The sequence below is a fragment of the Pezoporus wallicus genome, unplaced genomic scaffold, assembly GCF_028554395.1.
Source record: "Pezoporus wallicus isolate ANWC-B61680 ecotype Strahan unplaced genomic scaffold, APGP_CSIRO_Pwel_v1 contig_5069, whole genome shotgun sequence".
In the NCBI taxonomy this organism is placed as follows: Eukaryota; Metazoa; Chordata; class Aves; order Psittaciformes; family Psittacidae; genus Pezoporus; species Pezoporus wallicus.
Genome location: NW_026642361.1, coordinates 4,686,568 through 4,713,127, shown reverse-complemented (window position 1 = coordinate 4,713,127; position 26,560 = coordinate 4,686,568). Strand labels below are relative to the sequence as shown.

At 37.2% G+C, this 26,560-nt stretch overlaps 1 protein-coding gene across 3 annotated transcripts in view; it reads left to right on the top strand.

The window, feature by feature from the left end:
• The window catches only part of NAV3 (neuron navigator 3), a 544,137-nt gene that overhangs the window by 125,766 nt on the left and 391,811 nt on the right, over window positions 1-26,560 (top strand). For all 3 annotated transcript variants that reach the window (XM_057429345.1, XM_057429347.1, XM_057429346.1), the window contains exon 2: window positions 17,898-18,295. In XM_057429345.1, the coding sequence (XP_057285328.1) occupies window positions 18,224-18,295 (72 nt within the window). In that variant the 5' untranslated portion in view covers window positions 17,898-18,223. The remainder of the gene's footprint in view (window positions 1-17,897; window positions 18,296-26,560) is intronic.

The following is a 26,560-nucleotide window of genomic DNA, read 5'->3' as shown; positions in this document are numbered from 1 at the left end:
TCCATGTGGCAATAAACAGGACTGTCAAATCATCATAGTAGCGCAGTAGTTTCTTACCCTTTCTGAAGAAGCAACACCTGAGACTGAGAATGAAACAAAGTATATTTAATAGTGTATGCACATACATACACTTTTATGTGTAGCATGGGATCCTAAATTTGTAATAGAAGACACTAGCCCCAAAATTGCCGTCTTCCAGTATCTAACCCTTTTCATTTCATATGTTTTGGTGCACTCATTACTTCACTGTCAGAAGCTGTATTGTCTGATTTTTTCCTTCAGTGATTTGTATTTCTGTAGATGTCAGCTCCTTTTCCCAGTTCTTTTTCCTTTGCTCTCTTGAGAGCTGGAAATTTAGTAATCTGGAGAGGCAGGATGTTGTTAATTACCATGGTCAACTTCAAGATAAGCTATAGAATCTATATAAAGCAACAATGCAAGCCTGCTTGTTGTAGATCTACTAAATAAATATTTTAAACCTAACTAGTAATTCCTGCTTCCATTCTAACTCGGACTTAGTGGTCTTCTGCTAGTAAGACCATTATAATAACTCAGCAAATGATGGATCAGTTGTTTTAGTGGAAAACAAGGACAGCTATGTTAAAAAGATAGCTCTAAAGGCAGAGTGAAAGAAGAGATGCCCACTAGTAAGGAGCTGGAGCTTTCGGTTTGATGTGTTTTACTCTTGTGGGGTTTTCTGGATTTTTGTTTGTTTTGTTTTTTTTTATTTGGTATATTTGCCTTTTTTTTTTTATGCTGTATTACTCAATGGCTCTGTTCTTGATCTTTTACTTCTGCTGGTATAGCTTGTTTGCTTTCTCCTCTTGGGAAGTTTCTGACTTACTGAAGTTTTATTTAGCCTTTGCAGCCTGCTTTGATGTGCTTTCTTCAATGTGCTGTTAGATACTGAAACCTTTCTGATCTTAAACAGCTCTTGTCCTGTCTATTTTCACTGCAGAGCACTCCAAAAATAGTCAAGTGCAAGTATATTTACAGTAATGCTACCTTGTTCTTGTCTGTAGTCAGATGTTAGCAGTTTTTAGGTTTTATTCTTCCTATTACAGCAATTAAAAATGGCTCATATGCTTAGTCACCAATATTCAGTTTAGTCATGATTAAGGTAGTCATTACAATTTATCACCTAAAGAAACATAGTACTAAGGGACTTGTACCTTGTATCGTAGCATACAGTTAGTTGCAAGCCCAATTCCGCTCTGCTTCCTTGTGCTGGACTAGGTGGGAAGATTTAGTCTTTAATTTAGGGATACCAGAATTTGGAGCATCTGTTTTGAAGTGACCATATTTTTGAAAGGGCTATTTTCAGTATTGTGAATTGGCCAATTTCTGAACTTCCAGTGTAACTCCATGAAACACAGATTAAGTACAATGATGCTACTGAGTGAATATAGCCAAATTAAGCCAGCTTTACAGTGCTCAGAAAACATCTGCTAAAGAAAGTCAACAGTAAAGATAAAACAATTGAGTTCTTTTTTCAGTTGTTGACCCAACTATTAAAGAGCTATCAGAGTGACCTGATCATTAGTAGTCAATTTATGAGCCTTTCAGAAAACAATTTTCTGAGGCTGTAGTAATAACTTCCAGGCAGCTTTCTAATCCCACTTTACCTACTTTTTGCAAATATTATGTTATAAAACATCTCTGACATTTGATGGCCTGGTTTGGGTGCTGGAGCGCATCACACAGATTTTCTCCCCATGGCTGAGTTTCAGCAGGCAGAACTAAGTAGAATGTAAACCTCGTAGGTCTCCCTCTTCAGTTTGCATCTTTCATCATCAAAGGGTAGATTGAATGCCAACAGGCAATATGGAAGAAGACATAACAAATGGGTTTACAGCATTGTCAGTGATTGATCTGCAGATTTTGATACGAAGTGTGGTAAAGTTTCTCTCAGTAGTTCATAACATTCTGGAATATAGCTGTGTTTTTCTTAGGTAGAAGTGTAACAAAACAAAGGCATTCCAAAATCTGCTTACTTAACAAAAAAACCCAAACTCAAACCAGCAAAACCCAACAAAGCAAACCGAAAAATAACACACAAAAAAAAAAACCCAACAACCTTAGGAGTATGAGATTTATGAATTTTCTAATAAATATTGTGTATTAGAAATATGGCACAGTGATTAAATTAATTTATAGGAGAACAGAAGCTGTAAACAGAAGTGATGAATAGGTACCAAGTATGCTCCTTTGTTTGTTTTTCATGGTTCATGAGAAAACTATAGAGACAGTTTGAATAATCTAATCCTTAATTTTAGTATTATTACCTCATTTTAGTAGTGTTAATCTTACCAGTAGATTCTTCACCCTTGAAGGTAATGCTGTGGGAGGTAAGGCTGATTAGTCCGTGAACAGATTAGTTGGCTCACGCATTCATGAAATAAATTGTGTTTGTCTAGTGAGATCATTAAATGAAGGAGCATAAGGGAATTGAATGGAGAAGCAGGGGAAGGCTAGGTTGAGATGAAATCAAAGAAATGGCCGGTTATAACGAAGTAGTTATGTATATGTGCATAATTGTTCATTTAGCTGCTGCTTTCTATTTGTACACCTGCTTTCAGACTTGTTTATGAAGTTTATGGATTATGTTTCTTTTTGCTAAATTTTGGGTTTAAGGAAAGAAGAGGAAGGCAGCATGGTAACAGATCGGTGGACTACTTTATATGCGTATGTGTAATTCCCTCACAGAATTATGAGCTTTTGGTCAAGCTAGAACGCTGCCCTTCGAAAACTTGAAATCCAGATATTTTTCCACTGACCTAGTGCTATTAGAACTGTCATTACAATATCTCAACTCCAGTTACAGGGGTTGTTGGAAGTATCATTACTGTGCTTCTACTGCCTGTGTTATTATCTTATGTCAATTGTAGTGTAATCGCCATCCTCATCCTTGTGCATCATCTAGTAAACCGTGGTGTGATCCATGTGATGTGGGTTAATTGAAGGGAGAGGAAGTCCTGCAAATAGTGGTAATAGATATTAGCAGATTATAGTGTTTTATTGTCTCCTCATTACACAAGCTTTGAAAACTGAGGAAGACTTCCCTCCAAAGGCAGGGGGCTGGGAAAGAAGGTCGGCATTTCATATCAGCTTCTGTACCAAGCTACCCTTGGGCTAGCATATTTGCTCGTTCATTTTCTCATGTGTTCGATATCTCTCTGTCATAAATTTTGGTTAATTTCTTTTTGTGGTGTAGCACTATTAGTTTTTACCTTTTGGAATAGTTTGAATGGCAAGTGTTTTAAAGTAAGTCAATGAGAGCATAGCTTTATTATGGGTAAAAACTTACTGTTAGAGGACATGATGTAAAAGAATTAGGATGCATCATTTTTAGTGACTGATGTGTATCTTAATAACCTTTTGCTCTAATTGGCATTTTAATTAAAGATGACATTTTAATTGGTTATTTTACCAATTTAACTTGGTTATTAGCATCAGCTACTCCTTTTATTACTGATAACTCATCTATGCAATATTAGATGTTTTCAAATAGTATTTTGCTGTTTTGAGGAGCCTGAAATCCTTTTCTGTTGCTTTTCTAATCCACTTCCTTGTGCTTAAGCTGAAGTCTGCAATGTTTACCACTTTAAAAAGTAGACTTAGTGTATCATAGTATCAGAGATAAAAAGAAAAGAAGTCTTAATAACAAGTAACTATAATTATTGCTGCTTGTACATTAAGCCTTTTAAATGCAAACCAACTGTGCAATATATTTCCTACAGTCTACCTGCCAGGTACTGTTTGACTATGTATTTTTCAGACATTGGAAATACAGTTTTGCAATAGTTTCCTCCATTATTCTTAACCCATCCTCGTTTTGTATTTGATCTTAATTTCAAATTTTTAATTTTACATAAAGAAAAATAGAAAATGCTAAATTGGAGATACAGGTTACCCTTCTAGAAATTAGGAGAGTGACAAATATTAATGGGGAACAAAGAAAGCATAAGTACTGTACACAACCTTCAAATATTCCCCCCCCCCCCAACCCAAAAAGCAAGGATAGGGCAAAGGTATATGCTTTAATAGGGTTTAATAAAACTGAGATTTTTGTTTTCTCTTTGAAAAAAAGAGCCTTGGGTTCATTAGGAAAGCTAGAATCTTCAAAGGAGCCCACGGGAACCCAGCTGGGGCCTTGAATGAGGCTTTGAAAGTCTGAGCTTAAGAAAATTTACCCTCAGCAGCTTTAGATTCCCCATTATTATATTTTGCTCTTATGGAAGCTGTCACGTTGTGCCACAGAGGATAGAAGTGTGGGTGAAATGATTGTCTCTATTCTTGAAATGCTTCATAGGAGCCTTTTGAGAGCTAATTAATACTAACCGCTCAAAAATTGCCTGGTGAAAGGCATGATATAAATGGAATATATAAAAAGTTATTTATCATGAAAGCAGCGAGCTATTTTAAAATACTTGTGCATGATAACTTAGGGCTTCTCTGAGGTGCCAGTTTGACAGCACTGCCTCATCCCTTACCAACAGAACATATGTACTGTGGGCAGCAGTATGGCAAGTTAACCCACTGGTGCTTTCTGCCCTGTCCTAGATGGCTTGCCTCCAGCTTCCAGCTTGCCTCTTGGCTCTGCTAAAACTTCCAGTTAATACCTACTTTTGTGATGGTAGCTTTTTTACAGTGCATGTTTGTCTGCTGTGGACAGGATGAGACAATCTCAGTCTCATTTTTCATTCTGTAGTAATGAAGAACATGCTGTTAAATGTTTTATTCATCGCAACAACAATTTTTATGTAAAAGAAAGAAAGAGCTCACAGACCAAGGTGGTGAAATGTGAATCTCATGGTCACCACCAGTAATTCTTTAGCCATTTCACCTGGAGATAAAAAAACTGCGTTCTTGTAAATGCAAATGGCTGTGAAGATGCTTCTTAGCCTGATTATGGAAGCTGGAACAGAAAGTGTGTTGCTTATAAAACATTGGCATTGTTTTGATTGTGTTTTGTTCTTGAAAATATTATGCAGACAAATGTCACTGTAGGTGCTTAATGAAAACAATTTCAAATCATAAATTATAATACAGGTCTCTGCATTTTGACTTCGTTCTTCTGCTAACATCTGTGGTAAACTGCACAGATCAACTATCTTTGTTACTCCTGCTATTTTGATGAGGCAGTCATGAAAATGGGCTGTTCATTTGTTTCAAGTCATTTGAAATGAGAAGAAAAAGGAATGGAGGAGAGGAGCCTTGACAGTTTTTCTTTGCTCTTGCAAATGAATAGCCATGTTCAGGGTAAACAAGTGCATTCATAACACGGAGAACATAACAGTTTAACCAGGTTTTTAAAAAATGGCTTTAAACTTGAATTATTTTTAACTTGTGAATAACAGTTGCTTTTATGGCTCACCAGGAGAGAGCCTGATAATGCTCTTGCTAATGTTTGTTTCGTGTGCTAGTTGCAATAAAGTAAAATCAGAAGGTAAGAGTTCCAGTGAAGGTGTTAATGTTTATCTTCGTTGTCCAGCACTGCATTTGAATTCTAATAGCACTTCATGCAGTATAGGTAAACACTGAGTGGATTAATGCCTATCTTATAGCAATAAGAATCAGTTCCTCCAGACTGTAAATACTAGACTACAGTTTGAACTTACTGACAAGTTATTCATAGAAATATCTAGCTGAGACAGTTGGGGCTGTTTTTTTTTTGTTTGTTTCATTTTTTTTTTTTCTTAGTATTTGTTTACAGTGTAGCGGAGTATGTTTTATTGCTGACAAAATGTCGCTACCCATCCCTTTCTCAAGCTCTTGTGCAGCACATAGCCTTTTGCTTGCTTCAGTTATGTTGACTGACCAGGTAATGAATTTTCATGATGAATCGTGTGCAAAAGGTCTTGTTCTGTTTCCTATTATATAGGAATGTTGTGCATGCAAAAGCACAGTTGCTGAGTTAGGGTGGTTTTCTTTCTGCTCTTGTTGTGGAGAACGCTTATTCAATGCTTCTGTAACCCCCAGTATTTCACAGCTTTCCCTTTTCTTTCTGTACTCAAGGGCTCAGTATTAGAGATCCAACATCTATCAGAGGATGTCTGCATGAAATAGTCTCGCAGCCAATCAGTGCCACTCCTAATCTGGCAGGATAAAGCTGTGTATTCCCTTCTACTCCCGGGGGCTGCCTTCCCTGCCTGTGCAACTCCCCACCACCTGCCAAGAAAAGGCCAGACTTGACTCAGTGATACAGTGGTATGGGAAATTAGGCAGTGGACTGCCAGGCTCATAAAGGCAAACATGCTCAGATTAAATGGAGATGTTCTATGATTTGTGCTCCTGAGGAATCTGAGAAGTCTCTCTATATGAATTGCAGTCTCTGAGCTGGCTTGGTAGGCTGCGTGATAATACTTGTCTCTGATGACAGCAGGCATCTAACATGCCGTAGGTCTAACTGTCTCAGGCAGTGCGCTTTCCTCCTGGTATTGGTTTCTGGGAAGGATGTGCTGTCACCATTTTTGATGTGTGTGTAGAGAGCAGAGGTCTCCTGAGATAAGGTTGTTCATTATGCTTCCTGAAGATCCGTTAAATTTCTATCAGTGCAATGTGATCCACTCCTTGGGTAGATACATTGTTTTCTGAGCCTTTTCTTTAATCCTAACCTCCACTTCTGCGTTGTTTTATTATTATTTTTAATCTACAAACATCAAGAAGGTAGAAATACGTAAGTAGTAATAATGCAGGATTTTCATGCAGAATCTTGCACTGACAAGATGAAAAATTATGCATTCTTAATGCATAATACCTAGTATGTATAAGCCTTGATAAAATCAGACCTGATTCGTATCATGTTGCTTTGTATAAATTTGCTGGATTTTGGATGCAGTGCTCTATTTTTAAAAACACATCAATATTGTGCTAGTATTTCAAGGTGGTCATTAGTATGATGCAGTAGTAACTGTAACAATTTTTATTTCAGTTGAGGTTGTTTAGGTTGCTTTGTCTAAACAATTAAAAGAAAAAGCTAGGTTTAGTTATGTAAATGCAGTTGAAGTAAATCTAAACATCAAGATATTGTATCTGAGATCTGTGTGTATGCTATGTAGTAGCAGCGATTGAATTTGTGAGTTTGTAAAAAAAAGTGGGGTATTTTTGTGCATAACAATAATGTTCTATGTATACATATTCTGTGCTATATTTTTAGCTGCAGTAATTATTCAGAATTACTCTTTTACTCTGAAATGTTATTGGCTGTAGAAAATGACTTGGACATCTTTTTAGAGTGAAACTCCTTAGTATTTGTAGACAATTACACAATGCAATTAATGCAGAAAGTTCTTCAGTAGATATTGTTTCTGTGATAGAGTATGTAGTGCATTTTACGGACCGTTTCAATCTTCTTGCAGTCTGAGCATCTGGTGAGCAAATTAATTAAATTAGAATTTATAATTTCGGAAACCAGATTTTCTTAAAATCCATACACAGCCCAGCTAATAAATCTTTTCTTTTGGGGTTATTTCACACATGCTTTGTGATTGATAATAGTGGTAATGGTAAATTCAGATTATTATATAGATGAGATGCAGATATTATCCAGCTAAACACTGTTCACATCCCTTAATAGACTCAGTTCTCATGTGTTTGATCACATGAAATAATTGTGCTTATTTTGTCAATGCAGGTGATCTCTGACCTTGACGTTTGTTTATCTTTTGAATGATACATGTTCTGTGTCATGATTACCAATAGCATCTGGGAGACTGACAATATTTAGATGCAAATACAGCAGTGCAAGCAGTGCATGTTTGTGGTCTAGTTCAGCAGCATGTTTGTGACATGAGTCACATTTTAATAATTGGGAGGGCAAATTACATGACAGCTGTCTCAACAGAGAAAATACGAATTGTTTGCATTGTTAATTGGTATTTCTCTTTTTAATTACTGCATGTTTCAAACAGTACGTTTTTTGGCACTTTTTGAAGAGCTGGAACATGTGTTTGTTAAAAAAGAGGAGCATACCCTCTGGTAAGCTTTCAAACCTAGTGAGTTGTAGATCAGCGTTTTATGTGTGGCCATTGTAATACCAAGAGGGAAGGGGGATTTCATTGTATTGTTCTCTAGATTCCTTGAGAAAAGGCTCTCAAAGGTAATATTTGTTGCTCTGTACATGTTAGTGCTTATATTTAAATATATTTTTGTAGGCTTAGTACTAAATTGTAGTGATTTGTTAATTTGAAACTTCTATTATGACAATGCAAGAACACGCAGTTTAGGGTACTTTTAAGAGAGGATTAATACATTGTTCCCAGAATGGTAAACATTAGCAAAGCTGAGAGTTTGTCTGAAACAGACAAACTATGGACTGTGCAAGTGTATTCCTTGGAATCCAAAGTGTTGCCCAGGTCTTAATCAGACTTGTGTTGTCTAGGCTTTAGGGGCAAGCTAAAGTTATCATCAGTGGTATGGGTGTCTTCTGCTACTCCTTTTCACAGGGTGAATTTCACTCTGAAATAACCTCAGATGTAAATGTAAATAGTTGCATTAGTAAGGCAAGAAACAGTGTCATCTTTACAGTTGTTCTTGCTTTTAAGAACAGTCTAAAAAATTCACGTTTCAAGATTGGTTAAATCCCTTTTGGGGACAAAAAGCAGGAAAAGTAAAGCTTTCTAAATAATAGAGTTTATAAGTAACTTGGATAAAGTGGAGTAACAAGTGGCAATTCACTGTTATAGCTTTGCTTTCAGGATCCGAAGAAAATCTATCATCATGTTAAAAAGTGCTTAGAAATGAGGAAAAAGAATGCTAGAGACAACATTAGTATAATAGAAGATATTAAAAATGTTATAAAACATGTTCCAAGTACAGCCTTTGATTGAAATTTCTGTGATCTATGTAACAAAAAGATGTCACAACCTCTAAATATAAACACAGGATATGGGTGAGGAGAGAACGTGTAGCTAGGTCAAGAATCCATATTACTGAGATATAAGGAGTGATATCTACACAGGTAGAAGTCATAGGATTGTCACAGTTACTGCTATTTTTCAGGGTGGGTAACTTGTATAGTGCAAAAAGGAAAAGATCTTCATGGTGTTACGTTACAGAAATAGGACAAGTTAAGGGTACTAAGATTTTGTCAAAAAAAACAAACCAAAAAACCTGCATATTAAGAGGCAAACAGACACTCAAAACTGTTTCAAACATTCAAAAGAAAATAGTGAAATGCCTATTTTTTGTCTTCACAAGGTTTATCATTGATTTATGTATGTATACAATATATTTTATTTAATGTAAATAGGATAGGATTTGGAGTACTCAAGAGGTGTATCTGTACCTTTCCTATTGAAAAGAAATCAGGTGAGTTTTTGTAAGACTCTTGAAAAACTGTTTGCCAAGTCAAAATTCACCTTCTAAGGAAGAATAGCCCTCAGTGAAGAAATCGTTGTAGTCAACTTTTGTGAAAGAAGCAGATCCATAGCTCCCCTAGAGTAGCTCACTTAAAGGAGCAAGCAAAATTTCAGCTGTGACAAAACAAACCAGAAAAGATCAGAAGATGTTCCCACAGTAAGACACCACTCTCCACTTTGAATGAGGATACTAAAGGCTGGTAGATTACTTGTATAGCATTGCCACAGCAGGGCTCAATCAGATGCATTAATGTGTTCAGTCTTTTTTTTTTTTTTAATGACTTCCTAACATTTGCTTGAATGTATCAACCTTGCGTTCTTTCCCTTAAGAAGTGTGGTCTGAAGGAAGAGATTCCTTTTACCTGATTTCACACATCAGTCATCAAGGTCTGAGCCTTATATACTCAAAATGTAGTCTTTCTGCAGTCAGTGGAAAGAGGTAGTCATTTTTAGGTCATGATTCATCTAAGCTACTTTGGATAAGGAGAATTCCATTCTAAAAATGGCTATTTATTTCCTCAAATTACAGAAAGACCCCTGAGCCATTAGTTCTGACTTAAGCATCTGTGTTTGCTCAGATGAATCCCACCCAAGATGGTCTCACAGAGACTGGGTACTTCGTTCTTCCTAGAGGTGCAAATCTGTTTACAAGTGGAGTGTGACATTATACTTTGAGCACCTTACTGGTTTGAGACATAATTTAGGACGTTCAAAAGTGGACATGTGCTTTATTCTAAGTAGACACAAAGCCATGTACTTCCCATGGTGATTATTTAAGTACTACCTCAAACCCTTTGTTGTTACACAGTTTCAGTAAAGCTTAGGGCTGTCTAGGTATTCCTTTGTTTCTAGCCCCATGTTATTTTTAGTTAAAGCTCTTCTAATGTAACCTTTGAGTGTACTTTCAGCTTTGAGGTTCTCGGGAACAGTTGAGAAAGTGCTTTGACATCTTGATATGGTATGCAGTTGTCTATTTTGTATTCTCAAGATATATTTGACTTTTACTTGAGAGGATCAAGAAGTAGATAAACCAAGCTTGAGCTTAAATAAGAGTTTGCTTAGATATTCATAATGACAGAAGAAACTTTTGATTGTGCTCAAAACTTTGAGGGTACAATCAGTACATGGAGTGAGCAATTGCCTGCAATGGAAAAGATTGGTAGACACTGCTTGAAGAAAGTAAAATTCAGCTTAAAATTTAACTTGCTATGCCTAGCCTTTAAGAAACTTCCTAGAGCATTCAGATCTACTGTTTTTTTTTTTAAATTCTCCTGTAAGAAACACTGAGCTGTGTCTCTTGGGAATTTAAAGTAATGCCAGAATAAAGCATTAGAAAATACACTGTAGCAATTTATTCTTCACTGGCAGATCCGGAAGCTAACTTACCTAGAAGGTCTTTCCCAGCTCAAATTCAAACAAGTTTGTGATTTTGTGATTGTGAAGAATAATAAGCTTCCATCATTAAAGGTCATCTTTTTACTTCATGGTTAAGATGACACCAGCTACTGCTGCTTTTTGTCTTCAAATATCTGAATACGTTTTTTTATCACTTGATTCTGTTTCTGTAAAAAAAAATATAATCCTTTTGCATCTCTTCCTCCCTTTTCTTTTTTTCTTCCCTTCCTTCTCAAACAGCTGTCCTGTTTGGTCAGCTGTATCTCTGCTCTGCAGTCTTAAGGAGCTGTTTGTTGTTTTCAGCCACAGATTTATCTGAATCCATCAAATTAGTTCCAAGAGACTAGTCTGGATATGGATTGAATACTGAGGCACCAGGTGTAATGGAGCATTGCTTACAATGTTTAATCGGCACCCGTATGTAATTTCTTGGGATAAGGATGGGGTCCACCTGAGAAGGCTGCTACTAAACAACTACTGAAAGAATTAATTGGCAACTTTTGAAGTGCCCATGAAATTGTCAGAGATATGTTCTGCAAAGATAGGTATGATTTTTTTCCTCTATAGCTTTTAACAGGCAGAGAGTTGTTTCTGAAATGCATCTGGCTCTTTGATCCAATGGAGTGACTTAGTATTTCACAGTAGACCAAGAGAGGCTGTGTGATGTAATGGTATTTTAAGATTTAAGGATTTAGGTTTATCAAAGTGGGGAGTATAAGTCCTCATTTCCAGTAAGGTAGGGAAAGGGGATTTAATGGTTTTGTGTAAGAGTAATTCAGTATGCCATTTGTGTTTGAATATATGCATTGCTGAAAACAGCAATATAGGTTGAACTTTATTGCATGCTCCTGATTCTCATACTCATAGCCTATGAACCAGAGAGAATCTCCCGTTGGACAGCATTGCCATTCATGGAGTGGTAGCAAAGTTTTAACATAAGCGAGGTATTCAGAAATACCAGATGTATTAGTTTCCATAGGGCTACCATATATCTAAGCATTTCCAGAACCACGCTGCCTTTTTCTTCCAGGGAATTTTGTAAAGTGGACAAAAAGAAGTATTTGGTAGTTTGTCTAGGATTGCAGGTGTCTTGGCATTCTGGATAGAGCAATAGCTGTAGGTGACTAGAAATCCCAGAAGAACAGCCACTGCTCAGGCACAGATCAGTTGAATATTTTTTTCCAGCATGCCAGTCAAAAATTAAAAGCAACAGAAAAGGAGGCTTAATAGCTCCCTAGGAAACAAAATATCAAAGGTATGCAAGCTCTCTACTATTTTCAATTAGTTTTTCTCTTTCTCAAGAGCCTCATAAATTTCTCTGTCTCATTAACTGAAAAGTTTCCTTATGCAAGAAAACTATTTAAGGTCCATATAGATGTCCTTGCTTTTTTTGATTAAATTATATTTTCTTGCCCACTTTTTCCATAGTATACCTAGAATATGAGAATGTGTGTTCTGTCTTCCCCTTCACTTGAAGCTCAGTGCTGTCTTTTTTCTTATATCTGATCTGAATTGTTGGCAGGTTCTGCAGAGTATGTGTCTTTTCTTTTTTCCAAGGTAGCTCTTTTGTTGCGCATGCAGTCTAATAAATCATTACACTTTAAAGTTTACAAATATGGCAAACTATTTAATATGTACGTAAAAAAAAGGAATATTCATTCTTCCTATTGTTTCCCAAACATAAATCTGAAAAATACACTCTACTGTTTTCATGAGGAGACATTGTATAGACTTCAACAGTAGAGAGGAACATTCAAAACAACTTTGGACAGAAATGGAGAAGTAGCCCAGTGAAACTAGAGATGGAGCTGAAGTAACTATTCAAGGTGGAATTTGTCCAGCGCAGCACCTCTGCAGAAGTGCTGTAAGGTACCTTGAAATGTAAACATTTTATATAGCGCTAAAAAGTTTGCATATACAGCAGTACAGCATTGGGTAAGATAACCAAATTTCATTTAGGTCTGATGCTCAGTTTTGTATTCTGGCACAGAGTGCTGTGCTTGCAAGAGCACTGTCATCCTTCACATCAAATCTTTCAGGGAAACTGTAGTAAAAGGCTGGACTGAAGTATCTGTAAAAAAAATATAGTTTGTATTCCCTTTCTTATGCTGTCTTTATCTCTCATGCTTAATGGCCAAAGAATCAGATGATGGAAGAGAGAAGGCATTCCTGTCTGGCACTGGTTCCAAGTTTGAAATGAAACTGACACTAATAGCTCTAAATTCTGTGCATAGCCTGCACAGCATTCAGCCTTTTGATATAGGTTGCTATGAAAGATGAAAAGGATTTGAGAGAGCCAAAAGGATTTGAGTTGCTGTATGAGTTAAAGCAATGGTTTCTGAGAATATTAGGATCCAGAACAGCCTCCTTTTACATATATATATATATTTATTATTTTTAACTTTACTTGCTAAATCATTGTGTGAGCCACTGTTAACCTGTGCATTCAGTCTGAGGATGTAGAGACACAATCAGCATTGTGCTCTGTAGAACAGCACTGCAGGAGTGTAAATATCAGATTCCACCCTCCCCCCCCCTTCTTTCATGTGTACAAATCTGAAAACAAATATTTTAATTTGCATTGGCTAGAGCCAGGAGCAATGCAAACAATTCTAATTCTGTCCTCATTGATAATGTGATGACTCCAACACAGCATTCTGTGCTGAAGAGGTTTTTTTCGCTTTGCAGAGATGCAGAGGATAGGATGACACCACTTACAGAAATAATAAAAAATGTTTCAGGCACACAAATGAAGTATCGTCTTTGGACTTGTTCATATTTGGTCGCTTTTAATCTGAGTAAACAACTGAATTGATTAGAGAGGGCTGTATATGCTGCAGCTTTTTGCATTGCTGTGCATCAGGAGTGTATTTGGACCAGTTTTACTGCTGTTTAGATGAGAATTAATTTTGCATCAGAAGACATAATTCTGTAGGCAAGCCTCACTGCTTAGAGATATTTTGTTGGCTTATCAGCTGCCTTCTCAGGCTGCTTTTATCTGTTGCAGGCAAGCCTTTCTATGGCACTGCTATCATACATGTCTGCAGAGAACAGATATTGGCTTCTTACTCTGAATGCTGGCTAAAAGCACTGCTCTTTGGCATTGCTCTCAAATCCTCTAAGAGTCAACATCATTTTCTTTTCCTGATAACTCTTTGTGTGCCTGATCATTATGTTTGCAGTTAGACCCATACAGAAACCCTAAATGCTTTCTCCCTGTAGGAAAAGACTACAAAGAAAGCTAAGAAGCTTTCATCATTAGAGGTAAGGTTTTTTTGATGCCATTGTAAGGCTATTGGTATGGGTAAGTTATTATAGCCATACTGGGAAGAGGCTTCAGAGAGCTTGAGGATGCTGGCTGCTTCCTCAAAATCGTGTCAGTGTAAACTTTTCAAGAACTACTTGTGTTGATAATAAGGGTAGTACAGAACCAGGTGGCTCTGGTTGATTATCAGAACATGATCTGGTGGTGTTCCTCACTAGTCTATGAGTAACTGTAGCTCATAGTGAAGTGAAACAAAAAATTGTCAGGCACCTTTCACCTGAGTGAAGCCCACCCGCATTTAGGCAAGTAACAGAGGTACCTAACCAGAAGCTTAATGATTACCCTGAATGCCTTCCATAGAGTGTCTCTAGAGGAGGAAGTCACTAACCCTCAGTCAAAAATATTTATGTGAAGTATTTTCCTTATTGTGGTCTTTAACAAGAAATTCTAAGGATGCTCTTAGCTTGGATAGCTTGCTCACTTCCTTTAAACCTGTGGCTGCAGTTCTGAATGCTTAATCTGACAGACTATTTTGAGTATCTGTAAATTATTAGATTATTATTGAATGGTGACTGTTAGGAGTCTATTAAGGGAATATAATTATAAAAGGGCTCTAATTCATCTTGTCTTTTACATTTTTAGGTGACCTAGTAAAATCTGTGCTACTTAGTGTGTGATTAGGATTTCTAGGACTCTTTGGATATTTTATTCTCTGATTGTGTGTATGTTAAGTACCACTAAAATGTTGAATAATAAACTGGGTGCCACTGTAAAAAACAAAACCAAAAAACCAGCAACAAAACAAACCAAAAACCAAACCAAAAAAAAACCCCAAAGAATTGCCAGCCAAGAGCATTTTATTACAGCTGTTTGTTTGAAAAGGCTGAAGACCATGGAACAATGTGCTGAATGGAATGAGCAAGAATTGCCACCCTGTGCTTTGCATGTTAAAAGTAATGAGGGCAGTCCAAACAAAATTATTTGCATTCTGTCCAACTTTGCTTGAAAACACCATACAGTTCCACAGAATAGCTTAATTGCTTAGTATAGTATAATTGCCAGGCATGGGGAGTAATATAATCTACATGTCTGACCATGAAATGAACCAGAGAAGCTGCTTTTTTTTTAACAGCTTGGTTTGGACTTATCTGAGCTTTAGAACTGTTATAAGTGTAAATCCAGATGTTGATAGTTGCAGTAGTATCTCATGTTTCATTTTCCTGCATCGTGGTGTTACGGACTTGTGGGTTTTGCAGATCCCCAAAACCATCAAATGGGGGGAATCATAGAATAGTTAGGGTTGGAAAGGACCTTAAGATCATCAAGTTCCAACACCCCTGCCATGGCTAGGGACACCTCACACTAGACAGAGCTAAACTAAATCAGAGGTTGTGCCTGTCAAGGCCTGGGTAGGGGTGGGAACAGCCTGTGCCTGACAATGATGTCTGACTCTGTCCTGCTGCACCTTGGTCACTGTGGAAAGAAGATGAGAAGAGCTGGGTGTACTTGGGAAGTTGAATCTAATAAAAATTCAAAGTTTACAGGAGTTTTAAATAGTGCAGTTTTAATGACTGCTTTCTGTTTTCCGGGCAGTTAACATCCATTACATTTTGTTATTTATTTCACTGACTTCCCCAAGATGCTCTAAATAAGGAATAGAAAGATGCTGTCCAAGCATTTGATTCGACTGTGGTGAGTGCATTTGTAATATAATGTGTATCTGTGTATTTTCAGGAGGAGGTGATTCTCAGTAGTTTAGAATAGCAAGCAAAATTGGTTATACGCTTAGGTGATACATATCAGGCTAAAGCTGTGTTTAGGAAACAAGCTTCTCTCTGGGTATGTGTTCTCTCATGTTCTAGCTTCGTGTACGGTTGTTTATATTCCTGTGATTTCACAAGGCAGGTGCATCTTCTGTTTGCTTGTAGTTATTTTTTGCAACTGAATTGTTATTATTGCACAATTAGTCCTTTGCTGATATCGTGTTCAAATGTATGTGAAGGTTAATATGGATAAGAATAGGTGCCTCAATTGTAGTATTAAAAATAACTACAATTGTATTCCTTGTTGGAACACTCTTAGGTATGAAGGAGAAATTATATGACAGGGTAAAATGCTGTCAGTGTTTCTTGTATCAAGATCAATCCCTTGATTTTGTCTGCTTATTGAGTTTATCCCACCCTTGTGGAATCATCCAACATGTGGTAACAGCTTAAGTCTCCTATTTGTAACTGGATCACAAAAAGAAAGGTTGCTATTTTAGTAGTGAGGTTAGGCATCCTTGTTTGGTTTCTTTTTTTTGTTTGTTTGCATGGTTTTATCTGGTTTTGTTTTAATTCAATACTATCATAAAAAGAACAGCTCTCAATGGACCACAGCATGTTTTGCCTTTAAGTCCTGGGTGAAAAATGCAAATGTGAGAATACTCAGAGAAATCCAAGGTGCCATGAACAACCAAGCCAAAAACTAAGCAGTAGGAGTTGTTTGGTAAGGCATGAGCCTAGTGACATCTTCTGTTAGTAAACATAAGTGGCTTCCATTGCAAATGCAGAAGGTTAGTTCATATCCTCATAGAAACAGCTGTCGCACTTGACTCTCAGTTCACAGGCTTTGTTTCTGAAACTCAGGTTTATGCACCTGGGAAAAAAAAAATCCGTCCCCCCAAAAAAACCCCACAACCAAGAAACCCTAACAAAACAAAGGGAAAATGAAACAACCCACAGTAGATCCTAAATATGGATTTCTTTCTTTGGAAGCAAGCCTCAGCCATCACGTTTACGGTTTTTGGCCTAAGTATAAATCAGTTACAATAGGGTAACACTTGAACCTTAGGTCTGATTAAAAGACAGCTGAAGCTGATCGTAGTATCAGTAATGACTCCACTGAAGTTTGAATTTTATTTTTTTAAGAGAAAATAACCTTTTCAATGTAATTTTATTAGAGACAGACTGCATGACCTAGCATGCACAATTCAATATGCTATCTAGACATATTTCTTATTGCATATGCATTAGAGAAGGTATGTTGTGAACGTTATGCGCTTAAAATGAATTCAAATGATATTCAAATTAGGTTTGTATGGACTTCATCTACTCAATTAATTCAGTTTAAACACAATTGGCTTTCAATTGCACTGAAGGCATGAGTATTTTATGATTGTATTGTCAAAAATGGCAGAAGAGGCACTGGCTCTTTCTCTTGCTGTTAGCAGGATTTTAACTTTCTGGCAGTCTAATCTTGTTTATAGTTTTGTTTTGTTTTGTTCTCCCCTGCCTTTTGCACCCTTCATGAGACGTTTTGGGGGGAGATAATTTTTAGTTTGTTTTTTTTTTTTTTAAGCTGTCATAATATCTAGGACTTCGTATTCAGACTATGTTTTCCCTCTCTGCCCCCATCAATATTAGTTTTTGAAGGCCCTTGAGTAGGAAGTATGTGGTGATGATGGAAAATTTTAATCTATGCTGCCTTTAGTTAAGTAGTCTTTGTTCTTCTATTTCCTTTAACTTTTCCTTCATGCCTGTAGTTGAAATTCACTAGCTGTTCTCAGTGAGCACCCTGTGTGCCCACTGTGATGTAGAGTGGGATAAGAGTGATCATGCAGAGGTTCCTCCTACCAAATATTAAATCAAAAAACAGTATTAGTTGCTTTAAAAAAAACCTGAACAAAATAATAATAAAAAACCCCACCCAACCAACGAAAAAAACCACCCCAAATCCAGAATCCCAAGTTCAAACCCACCAACAAAACCAAACCACCAAGATGCCAGAACCATCCCTACCACATATACACCTGAGGAAGACAGAAAATCACTTACAAAGAGAGAGAGCAAATGGCAAATCAATCCTAATGATTTATTTATTTTTTTTCTCAACAGGTTCACAGTCAGGATGTAACCTTCTGTAAAATGGAAACCTGTGAAGAAAGATAACAGTTGGAGTTAAAAGTAGCAGCTGAATATTTCTCTTCTTAAGCATCAGCTTATTAAAACGCTATGTTGATTTGGAAAGTCCCGAGAGTGAACTGCAAAGTTTTCCTCAGCTCAACTGATGGGTTTCTTAGTTATTGTTCCAAGTCACTGATGTTCAGAGATGATGTGTGATGGAAAAAACACCATGTCTCTGTGTTTGTAGCCCCTGATTTTTGGATTAGTTTGCTGTATTGCTGAACCGATTTAATTTTGAAGGGCAAGGAGTGAATGTGATGGATTTATCTTCAGAGATGAACAAACATGGAAGGAATCCAGTAAGTCATAAGCTAGAAGATCAAAAGAAGGTAAGATTATCTTTAATTATATTTAATTATATTTAAACCACTTGCAAACTCTGTGATGATTTTTAGTAAACTAGAAATTAACATGCTTTTGAGGATAGTTTGCTATGCTTACACACTAATGCAGTACTGTGAACTGCGGTTATGGGACCCTGTTTCTTCATTGTCTAGGAATTTTCTTTCAAATACTGCTTGATTGCCTAGTAATTTCATATCAAAAGCTCCATGAATTTGTCTAGCAATTTGTCTGGCAAAACCTTTACTCATTATTAATGCTGAGTTCATGACATAGGCCTGCTGATCCAAAGTAAGTATCTAATGTCAGCCTGAGACAGTTCGAGATCTTCATCTTTTACAGTGGACGTGTGGATAGACCCTTCCTATTGTATCCTACCAGTAGATTTCTATAATTTGGTTTTCCAATAATTTGTTGTGCTTCCAGTTTTACTCTTCAGTACCCAAGGCATTTTAACCATTTAAATTCATGCTTCCACAATACAGAAAATCCTTTCAGATTTCCCTTCTGCAACAGGGGAAGGGAAATCTGCCCACTTCTGCAACAGACTGTCTCAAAAGCTTCATCTTCCCAGTTCATCTCCTTTACTTACTGCTGCTGTGGTCTGGAAATTTTTCTAATGTTTCTTTAATAAACCGCGATTTCATGCTTTTTAATACCTTTGGGTCCTCCTTCTATTTTCCAATGTTTTATTCGTATTTTGGAATTATGTTCATAGATTTTCCCGGGGGAGTGTGGTGGGGGTGGGGGGTTGGGGGAAAGGTGTTTTATTTTTGTGTGTGTTTGCTTGTTTAATTTCAGTTTATTAAAACTTCAAAACTCTGTAATACTTCTTGTGCCTGGGATCTAATGTAAGATTGCATTGGATGACAACCAGCAGAGAGAGTGAGTTCTGGTGATAGTGTTCTGTCGCTGAGATGTGCTTCATACTAGGCCTTAAAATGAGATTTACTGATCTCTTTGAATAACTGCATAGATTCAGGGGGCTGTTAGTGTTCAAATCGTGTATCAGAGTGCAGGTTATGTACTTTATTATTGAAGAGGTTTATGATAAATGCTGCTGGGTTGGGTCTTTTTGAATTCTGGAATGAAAGCTGCTTGCTAATGTTTTAAATAATTTTGATCTTGTTTGGGAAAAATAAAAATTAGAAGAATTTATGGGCAACATAAATTAAACAATTTTTAGACCTATAAAATCAGATACTTTGTTTCAGTGCCCCAGAGATTTATATGTATTAATCTAAGTCATTTGATCACACCTAATAGGTTTTTAAAGTGCAGAGAATTGCAGGAAATATACCCTGATAGAGCATGTGATGACGTTATTGTGGAAATACATTCGGCCTTTGAACATTTTTTTTTTATAATGGAAAAAACACAGAGGAGTGTGATGGGAGATAACCGGTTTAGAGCATGGGGCTTTCTCCAACTCATAATTCCAACCCTTCTGTGACACAAAAGAAAAGCTGAGAAATGTTAGCATTAGTCTTGCCATCCAGTGAACTCTTCTCTGAACCATTATTGTCTGATGTGGAATAGAGTATGCTCGAGTCCCCTCTTCCCCCAACCCCCTCCTTACTCAAAGGGATTCTTTTCCCTTCATGTCTAATACCTGCAGATTCACTTCTAGAGACTGACTCTTCAGATTGCTTAGGAGGAGAATGTTTTTTTCAAAGAGGATCTGTTGTACCTCAAGGTCAAATGTTTTCTTTAAGCCAATCTGTGGGTATTTTATCCAGCTGTAGAACTGCGCAACAACCACTGAAGGCTCTGCAGCTCCTAAAAGTCTCTGTTCCTGTGCTGTGGCTGATGCTAAAGTAAATGTAATGATAATAAACAGAAATGTAGTTAGTTTTCCTTCCATTCAGAAATCCTTACTAGTTATTTAGTATCATTCATTGACTTTATTATAGAAGGTTAATATTTTAATAAAAAAAGGATTTAAAAGTGATGGGAAAACACAACAACCAATAGTAATTTGGCTGTCTCTTTATGTTGTGTTGGTTGTAAAGCAAATTTTGAAATATGCTAGATGGAAATGAGTGAAATAAAAATGGACCAATCTGAAATATTGGCTGACTTACTGGTTGACATGGATGCCTTAGTGGCGCTCTGCCTGGATCAGACCAGGCAGAAGTCAAGCTGAATCTCTTGGATAGCTCATATTCTATCAACAAATGAAAAATCTTGTGTTCTGGAAGGACTCAGCTGTTGTATTGCTGCAGAATGTATTGTCACTGGACTGTTTTCTGCATAGTGACTTTAGGAGAAAATAGTGGAAAAAAAAAACTAATAAAGGCTATAACACTTCTTAGTTTTAAAAATTAAGATTGTGGTTTGGCATTTAAGTTTTCTACTAATTTCAGAGTTTATATATATGCAGTATAGTTACTTTCTTATGATCTAGATTTGGGCCTAGGCAACTATGTTGATATAATTTTTGTGGGTTTAGCATATGAACTGTCATGTCCATAGGACAATTGGATACGCTTCTTACCTCAAAGCCCATAAAATGCTATCATCTGCATTTTAAATAGGCGCATATTCCTTTTATGGCTCCAGAACTATCAAGTTCTTTAACCTTTATGTAGCTTCAAGATGTAGTGACAGTTTTACTGATTTCTGGCAGTAGCCTGTTTGTTTGTGGGACTGGCAGGTGTCTGCGCTGATACCCAGATGTTTGATCCTCATGAGCACAAAATGAAAGCTCAAGCACGAAGCAGGAGCTTTTGGTAGCTCTGTGGAAGCAGTAGTTCAACCTGTGTGGTTGAAGTGTTGGTGAAAGGAGGGAAACAGGCTACAGAAAGCGCAAAGTAGAAAAACTAGGGTCATTGTAATGAATTAATATGACCTCCTACAGAAAGCAGGTACAGGCCTTCCCTCTACAAACTCTTCCAACTGAGTGCGAAACCTCATGAAATTGGTTATGAGCTCGAATATCCCAGTTTTGGGATGTTCATCAGCTTCATTTGCTTGAGGACCATGACTTCATGTATCTCGCATACAAAACATGCCATTCCTTCCTCCAAGCTGGATGTGCCAGGCATACAGCTCCATCATGTAGAGATTTCAGGTTAAATACTGTGCTTCATATCTATTTTCTCTTCCCACAATGTGCTGTAATTTGTTATTTAAAAAGTATGCTAACATTCCAGGTTTTAGTACATAAATGCCAGTAAGTAGCAAATGCATGGATTGCCGTTTACAGTATGGTGTGTGGGCTCACAATTTTAGCACATAGGAAATGGTAGGGAGCGCTGGGAACTAGCAGTTTGAATAGCAGGTTTCTGTAGGCAACTTGTTGTATATAACCATTTTTAAAACACAGAAAAGACTGCTTGATCTATCTGTATTTCATCTCAGCAGGGTTCTTCTGTTTTCGAAATCCACAGATAAATTTGTCATCTGCTGCCATATGCATGGTTGTTAAATCCATAAAATACATATCCAAAAATTCCTGACTGCTCCAGTCATTTAATTTTAGTGTTCCACATTGCCCAGCTCCCCTCCCCGCCCTCCCCCAGAAAAGTCCCATTCTGGTCATTTCTTTGAGAGACAATCCAGGTTACTTGGTATCTTTGAAAAATGCTTGCTGCAGGGAGGAAAAGCCAAGCCCTTGACTGATGCTGCAGCTTTGGTCTTGTTAAAGTCTGGAGACAGGGGGTGGGAACCTGAGGGTGAGCTTCACTGTGGGCATGACGATAAGCGTGAGGCAACCTGCAGACAAATAGCAGTTTGCAATACCCTCAGGTATTGTTGATATACCTGACCCTGTGTAAAACCTATAAAATTTTCAGAACTATAGTAATGTACAAAATGCTTGCCACTAACGATAGTGCTCTGTCCCTTAAAGGTCTGTTGTATCTGCTTTGTCTGCTAATTTACCGCTTTCTGCTTCATCGTCTAGGGTGTTTCAGATGAGCCTACTGAGTCCTTGTCCTGCCTTAAACTGAAATATATGTGCCTAGATTTGAAATCCATCACGCAGAATACAGTAGTAATGATATTCTTGCAGAATTGTTAGTTTCCAAAAGGGGAAACATTGGACCTCTGTTGACACCACTGACACATGGCTTGGAGCTCTGCTTGAATGTTCTTGACACATCTGCCTGTATATCTTGACCCAGAATGCTTGCTGTGGTCAGAGGGATAGTTTTTCATCACATTTTCTTTTAAAGTCTCTCAACCAAAGACCTTGGCCCTTCTGTTTAGGGGGCTGATCGAAACCAAATGAAAGTGAAGGAAAGTTTTCGGTACTGTACCACCACCCCCCAAATATGTGCTTTAAAGTGAAATATGATAAAGCGCAAGGATCTCGGTTGCTTTCAGAACAAATTTTATTATTTACTTCAGTCTTTCTTTTCTGTAGGCAGATGAGCCTACTGAACTCAGAGGGATTTTTTTCAATAGACACCAAGACTCTATTACTGGGCAATAATTAAATTTAATTAATAGGCAGGAATACCAAACAAGCCTTGTCTACTTGTCATATTGGATGTTTTGCTCATCTCCTCAGTAGCCATATGGAGATTTAGTTAATGTCCAATAATCTTTTTGCTTGATGGCATAAAATAGTATTTTATTGTCAAAAGCATCAGGCAGTATTGATATGCAGTCCTTCAAAAATCAAATCAAGAGAGAAGGTTTAGTAGGGATAGGTGAAATGGGAGTAATCAGCATGTACATCACACTGTTTCTTCATTTCCTGCCTGCTTTGTTTTAGTTGATATTCAGTGCACAGAGCAACATTTTGGGAAAAATTAGATGTCTTCATTATGAGTCAGGTGGGCCAGGGGCATAATTTGTTCTTGTGAACATGCTCATACTGCTCTGCCTATGCTCCCTGTTTTCGCATCTTGGTTCTCATTTTTATGACTAATTCTGTAGTCGCCCAACAACCATTTTTAAAAACAATGACATGAAATACTGTTTAGGTCAAGGTTGTTGCTGTTGTAATTTAATAGTTCATTTTCTTTTGAAGACATAGGAGCTGGATGATGTTGCTTGTTATTTCAACAAAATAGTTGATTTCTCCCGTTCTGTTTTTATTTTTCCCACTGAGGCTGCTCTAATTGAGCTTTGTCTTCTCCCTTTCCCCACCCCAGGCCCTCTTACACATATATCCATACATCCTGTGAATTTTTTGTCCATCTGCCCATCTATGTCTCTGTCAGGGGATGCTTTGCAAGCAACTGGAGATCTGGTGAAGAGTCAGGCTCCTTAAGCTCAATGTTCACTATTATCCCTTATCTCACAGCAGCTGGCAGGTTTTTTTCCTTCCCCTCCCACCCCAGATCCATGTCCAGTGTTTTAACTAAACATAGTGGGGTGAGGGATCTTCAGGGCTGAGGGGAGGGGTTTGTTCTCCTTTTAGCTTTGCCGTTGTGTTTTCTTTGATACCTTTGAATTAGGCAGAGATAGGAAAAGCCCACCCAACTGATAAGAAGTAATAGGCTGTGGAAATAAAACTACAGATGGTTTCCCAATTCTTTGCTATATCAGCCTGTCTCATATTACTGCCATCTTTCCCTTAAGCTGTCTGTCTCCATACTCCATGAGTGTTCTGTTTCAAAATTTATGCTAGAAAGACTGGAATTATTTCCTTCTCTGTCAAATGTCCCTGGGGAGCCGCCACCTGACTCCTCTCATTTGATGAAATTGTTCTGTGTACTTTGCTAGTGCAGTTGTTCCAACAAAGAAAAACCCCAAACATTTACAGTCTCAATAAATAGTGTTAAATATCATTTTATGAAATAGGAAACCCACATTTAATAATTCATAAAGTAAACCCTCTAATGCATGTTTACAGCATTTTTTCCTCTTATTAGAGAACCATGATGTAGATAAGATACTCTATGTAATTGAGTCTTTGTTGCAGATTGTGGCTTTGAAAAGGCAAGGAAAAAGTATAAAAAAGAAATGTATAATATTTTAACCCAGTGCTATAACAAAACAGCTGATAAATACTGATCAATTAAGTATTTTCTTAAAAAGATACTGGCTGCATAAAACTTGTTAAGATACCAGGTAAAAGTTTACAGGATTTCATTGCTGCCTGGTTAGAAGAAGCTCAGCTGCTTTGCAGTTGTTTGTGCTGGCAGATTTTTGTGTAATCAGATAGCTGAAATGAATACTGTTTTGTATGTACACATACAACATGATTTTGAATATGCACTACAGAGTAGAGTGAGAGGAAGAAGGCGGCTTTTTCTGTGGGTTCATTACTTCCCACTCCACACCCCTGCAAAAAAAAATAATAGTATTACTGCCCTTGTTCTTCACTTCCTACTAAAGGCACGGTTTCCTGTTTCTGCCAATTGCGTTGCTTTTCACAAATATGCAAAGGTAGACTTAAGCATCTTGTCTCAGATGGTCTTATCTAATTTGAATTAAGATTCAGTGGCTAAGAAGCAGAAAACATTGACATTCACAGAGGTAATCTCTTGATTATTCAGTTTGCTTGAGGATGCCTCGATGGTTACAGACTATCTGTGAGGTTTTCATTTGTCAAGTATAAAAGCAAAAAAGATTAGCAGCTTTCTACCATAAATCCTGTTTTTTGATTGCTGTTCCTCTGAGCTATTTCAAAGAAAGCTCTTGTTAGCTTCAATACAAACAACAATTTAAGTGATAATACATAGATTAGCTAGTAAATAAAGTCACATGGCTTGCTTTGTTGTTTCTCTGCAGTGGCGTTGCAAAATAAGGAAATCAAGGTAATTGTTGGTTAGCATTTTCTTGCTCTTACTGTTGTTATTTTTTGAAAGTGTTTCTGAATAATATTTGTTTAGCTGCTTGTGTCTTGAAATCATTATCTGGGAAAATCTTGACTACTTTAAAGTTGAAATGTAGATTAGGAAAGGGCTGGGTTGCCAAAGTAATGTGCAACCTTGTCCTACCTTTCCTAAGAAGGAGCACAAGCTTGAGAAGCATTTGCCCAGAGCACTGTGCAGTGCAGAATTTGAACTGAGGCTTTTAGGTGAAGCTTTATCTTGCACTGTGACATTGTGTTGTGATTTTTATCAGCCAGCTCCACAAAGATGATACCTTTGAAAGGCTTTTTGAGATTTTTGTAGTTTGAAATCTGATCTTTGCAATGCAAATAGTCCCTTAATGAGCACATGAAGGGTCCACCGTCCTGCTTGCTGGCTTCCTAAAGAGTTTTCTTAAATCTTGTGGATGATTCTGTATCAAACCGCTCATTCAGAGTAAACGCCTATTTTCTTGTCTCCCTTCCCTTGAACTTTGAACTCGTCATGGGACTATTCTATGCTGAACAGTCTCCATACAACAAACACTAAAAAAGGAATAGCCAGGATCTCCCCCAAGAATGTTGGGAAAAATAACTAAAAAAAAGTCTGAACCTCCTCTTTGCTCCAGTCTTAGACTAGATTTGAATGTCTGAAAGACAAAATAATCAAAGCAGTGTTGACATAGATGTAACTAAAAACGCTGGTTTCACTTTGATAATCCTATTTTTCTCTTAAGTGTGAAGGTGCTGCTGTATTTACAAAGTAGTTGGGCAAAATTGCTGGTTTTGTCATGCTTGCATTGAGCTAATTTCTCTAAATTACATATTTTTACCTTGAGATTTTAACTGGATCTTAAACTCAGGTCAACGACTCTGCATCTTCTTGCTTATCTCTGCAGTCTTGTAGTACCAGTCAAGTGTTACAACTGTTGTTGGGTCTGTGTGTCATGGATAGAAGTCCTACCTATTTGATTTTTCTAATGCCTCTGGAATGCTAATTATTGAAACTGGAAGGGGAAGCATCTGCTGCTGCTGTATGAGAAGCAAACCAGTGAGAGAATGTACACCACTGTGCCTTTATGGGAGTGATATGAAGACCTTTGTAAAACTATTTTGTAAATGCTAAAGCAAGAATTCTTTTTTGAGACTGCATTGCATGCCTGCTCATAAAGCAGAGTTAATAACCTTTTAAACTCATTCCAGATAGGTCTAGCCTTAAGCAACATATGATAGGACAGCCCTGACTGTTATCCTGGCTTTTAGCTTCTGAATAAAAACATCTGGTGGAATCATTGAGTGATTACCAACAACAATTAACAGTCCCAAATTTAAATGATATCTTTTCTTCTTAGATACGGTACGTAAATATGCAATCTGAATAGAGAGACTGAGTGTTGTGCAAATGCGGAAATGATGCACAGAAGTTTAAAGCCTATCTTCTACAAATGAAGGGAATGCATGTGGAAAAAAACCTGCTAAACCCTCCATATAATTAGGGTCA